The sequence below is a fragment of the Carlito syrichta genome, unplaced genomic scaffold (assembly GCF_000164805.1).
Source record: "Carlito syrichta isolate Samal-C Ts95f unplaced genomic scaffold, Tarsius_syrichta-2.0.1 Scaffold304409, whole genome shotgun sequence".
NCBI classification, from domain to species: domain Eukaryota; kingdom Metazoa; phylum Chordata; class Mammalia; order Primates; family Tarsiidae; genus Carlito; species Carlito syrichta.
Window position 1 is genome coordinate 80,724 of NW_007248505.1, and position 3,624 is coordinate 84,347.

Below are 3,624 nucleotides of genomic sequence, written 5' to 3' on the forward strand. Positions count from 1 at the left end.
TGTGCCTTTGGGAGGCTGAGGTGAGTGGATTGCCTGAGCCCGCAGGTTCGAGACCCACCTGTGCAAATTGGTGAGACCTCATCTCTACAATAAATCAAAAAAATTAGCCAGGTATGGTAGCACACGCCTATAGTTCCAGCTACTTGGAAGGCTGAGGCGGAAGGATAGCCGGAGCCCAGCAGGTCGAGGTTGCAGTGGCCGGGAGCAGCCAATGCACTCCAGTCTGGGCGACAGAGTGAGACTCTAACTCAAAACACACAAAAAAAAACACAAACAAAAAAACTCTATCATTATGCTTTTCAAACTATTCTTAAAATAACTGATTTTATTATTTGCCTTCCCCTTTAGACTGTGTCTGGGTCATTTTTGTATCACCAGCACCAATGGAAATTGTCTGAATAAACAAATAAATAAAATATCAAATACTAGAAAATGATTTGAGTACACTGAATAGAAAAGATTTTTCAGATTTTTTACTCACATTTTTTCTGACACTAGCAGTTTTGCACACTGAGTTGACGCCTATAATCCTAGCACTTTGGGAGGCCAAGGTGAGAGGACTGCCTGAGTCCATGGATTTGAGACCAGCCTGGAAAACCTCACAAGACCTCATCTCTATAATAAATCAAAAAATTAGCCAGGCGTGGTAACACACACCTATAGTTCCAGCTACTTGGAAGGCTGAGGCAGAAGGATCACCTAAGCCCAGCAGGTCAGGCTTGTGGTGACCTTGAGCATGCCAGTGCACTCTAGCCTGGGTGACACAGTAAGACTCCGAATCAAAATAATAATAATAATAATAACAGCTAATATTTGAATGTTAATTATGAATCAGGCACCATCCTGAGCACCCATCATAAAGTTGTCTCATTTAACCTTTCACAATCCTATGAGGCAGGTAACATCAGCTCCAATGTAAAGTATTATAATTACAAAGAAAAAAACACTATAATCTCATCATCCATTGGCAAGTAGTATTAGCATAGTGACATATTTCTTCCCTATTTTCATCTTACCAAACTTGGTAGTTTTTGGGCTGTTCCTCAATTATTGCAGTGATGTAGTTCATTTCCTCATGGAGGTCTTTCTGAAGTGACTTTAAGAGAACTCTCCGAAAATGCCTATAGCAAACAAACATTCAAAGTCTCATTACTCCACATAAGTTGCCTATTAAAAGTAACAAAGCTGCCGGGCTCAGTGGCTCAGCCTGTAATCCCGCGCCTTTGGGAGGCTGAGGTGAGTGAATTGCCTGAGCCCGTGGATTCGAGACCCACCTGGGCAGCCAGACCTCATCTCTACAATAAATCAAAAAATCAGCTGGGCATGGTAGCGCATGCCTATAATTCCAACTACTCGGAAGGCTGAGGCGGAAGGACCGCCGGAGCCCAGCAGGTTGAGGCTGCGGTAGCCGGAAGCGGCCACTGCACTCCAGTCTGGGTGACAGAGTGAGACTCCAACAGAAAAAAAAAAAAAAGTAACAAAGCTAACCGGGCTCGGTGGCTCAGCCTGTAATCCCGTGACTTGGGAGGCTGAGATGAGTGGATTGTCTGAGCCCATGGGTTAGAGACCCACCTGGGCAACTTGGTGAGATCTCATCTCTACAACAAATCAAAAAATTAGCCGGGTGTGGTAGCGCAAGCCTATAGTTCCAGCTACTTGGAAGGCTGAGGCGGAAGGATCGCCGGAGCCCAGCAGGTTGAGACTGAGGTGGCCGAGAGCAGCCACTGCACTCCAGTCTGAGTGACAGAGTGAGATTCCAACTCAAAAAAAAAAAAATAGCACATAGATGTTTCAGGAAATGTACAAATGCACTTGAAGTTTCTTTGGGCTATATAGTCAATTATTTCTTAAAAGTTAAGAAACTGGGTTGGGCACAGTGGCTCAAGCCTATAATCCCAGCACTTTGGGAGGCCGATCCGAGAGGACTGCATGAGTCCACGGGTTCAAGACCAGCCTGGGCAACTTGGTGAGACCTCATCTCTACAATAAATTTTCAAAAATTAGCTGGGTATGGTGGTGTGCACCTGTATTTCTAGCTACTTGGAAGGCTGAGGTGGAAGGATTGCCTGAGCCCAGCAGGTCGAGGCTGCAGTGGCCGTGAATGTGCCATTGCACTCCAGCCTGAATGACAGAGGGAGACTCTGACTCAAAAAACAAACAAAAAATTGCATATTAAAGACATAAAATAATGAAATATATTGAGGATTCCAGTTAAACAAAGTAGATTAAATAAATGGTTTTATTCTTACTCCCTAATAAAACCCCACTAACATGACAATTCATTTCAATAGAAACATGATACTTTATATATATTAGAGAGTCTGGGAGACAAATTACTTATTGGCACAAAGAAAATGAAACTAAACAAGACATTCTGTTAAAGGGAATGTAACTATACTCTAAAACATGAGTCAGCATAAACTGATTACTCATCTGTGATAGAAGGAGAGTAGTGGAGAATTAACTGTCTTTCATAGAAGAAATAGATAAAAAAATAAAAAATAACTAAGCATATTATTTTATTATGTAGAATAAGAAGGTTAATTGAAGAAAAAACACCTAAGGGTTGCTGCCTCTTGAAGTGGGATTGGTGGTGGGAGGGAATAAGCCAGATTGCTACTTTTCATTCAGCTTCTGACTTTTAAACCTGTGTGAATTATTTTTATCAAAACTAAAGTTCAGTTAAAACAAAGAAAAGAAAAAAAAAAGAAAAGCCATTCAAACTAAAGCATGAGACAGTTAAGCAGGAAATGTTATTGGCGTATATTACTTACCACACTGTGTAATTGGCTGCATTTAACTCAATAGCATCCCGGGTTAGTTTGAAAGCTCGTTCACTTCTTTCATCACGCTGCAGAACAGCCCGGAAATAATCATACACATCTCTAACTGTAGACAGAACACACAAACACATGAGAACTAATTTTCTTACTTAAAGCTAGCACTGTAATAAAAAATATACCTGCATGGAATGCTATTTATATAACTTATACCAATAAACAAAATGATTGTGGCTGCCACCCTGATAATACTGTAATATCACAGCCACAAAAAGCACGGGCTACATATGTACAGCCATGATTACAGCTTAGATGCATATATGTAGGTTAACGTTTGACTCCAAATCTCCCAAAAACCTTATATATAAAAATAAAGAGTGCATATATTCAAATATATTCATATAGCTGTTTTCCTCAAATTTTATTTAGACCAGTTTTTTTTGTTTGTTTGTTTGTTTGTTTTTTTGAGTTGGAGTCTCACTCTGTCGCCCAGACTGGAGTGCAGTGGCCGCTTCCGGCCCCGCAGCCTCGACCTGCTGGGCTCCGGCGATCCTTCCGCCTCAGCCTTCCGAGTAGCCGGAATTACAGGCGCGCGCTACCACGCCCGGCTGATTTTTTGATTTACTGTAGAGATGAGGTCTCGCTGCCCAGGCGGGTCTCGAACCCGTGGGTTCAGGCAATCCACTCACCTCAGCCTCCCAAAGGCACAGGATTACAGGCTGAGCCACCAAGCCCGGCTTGTTTGTTATTTTAGTTGGAGTCTCACTCTGTCGCCCAGACTGGAGTGCAGTGGCACGCTCCCGGCCACCACAGCCTCGACCTGCTGGGCTCCGGCGATCCTTCC

General features: G+C 42.8%; 1 protein-coding gene across 1 annotated transcript in view; it reads right to left on the minus strand.

The window, feature by feature from the left end:
• FNTA (farnesyltransferase, CAAX box, alpha) overlaps positions 1 to 3,624 on the minus strand; it is a 34,180-nt gene that overhangs the window by 20,942 nt on the left and 9,614 nt on the right. The window contains exons 3-4 of the mRNA XM_008059876.1: positions 2,775 to 2,889; positions 1,017 to 1,121 (exon numbers count right to left, since the gene is read on the minus strand). Coding sequence (XP_008058067.1) covers positions 1,017 to 1,121; positions 2,775 to 2,889 — 220 coding nt within the window. The remainder of the gene's footprint in view (positions 1 to 1,016; positions 1,122 to 2,774; positions 2,890 to 3,624) is intronic.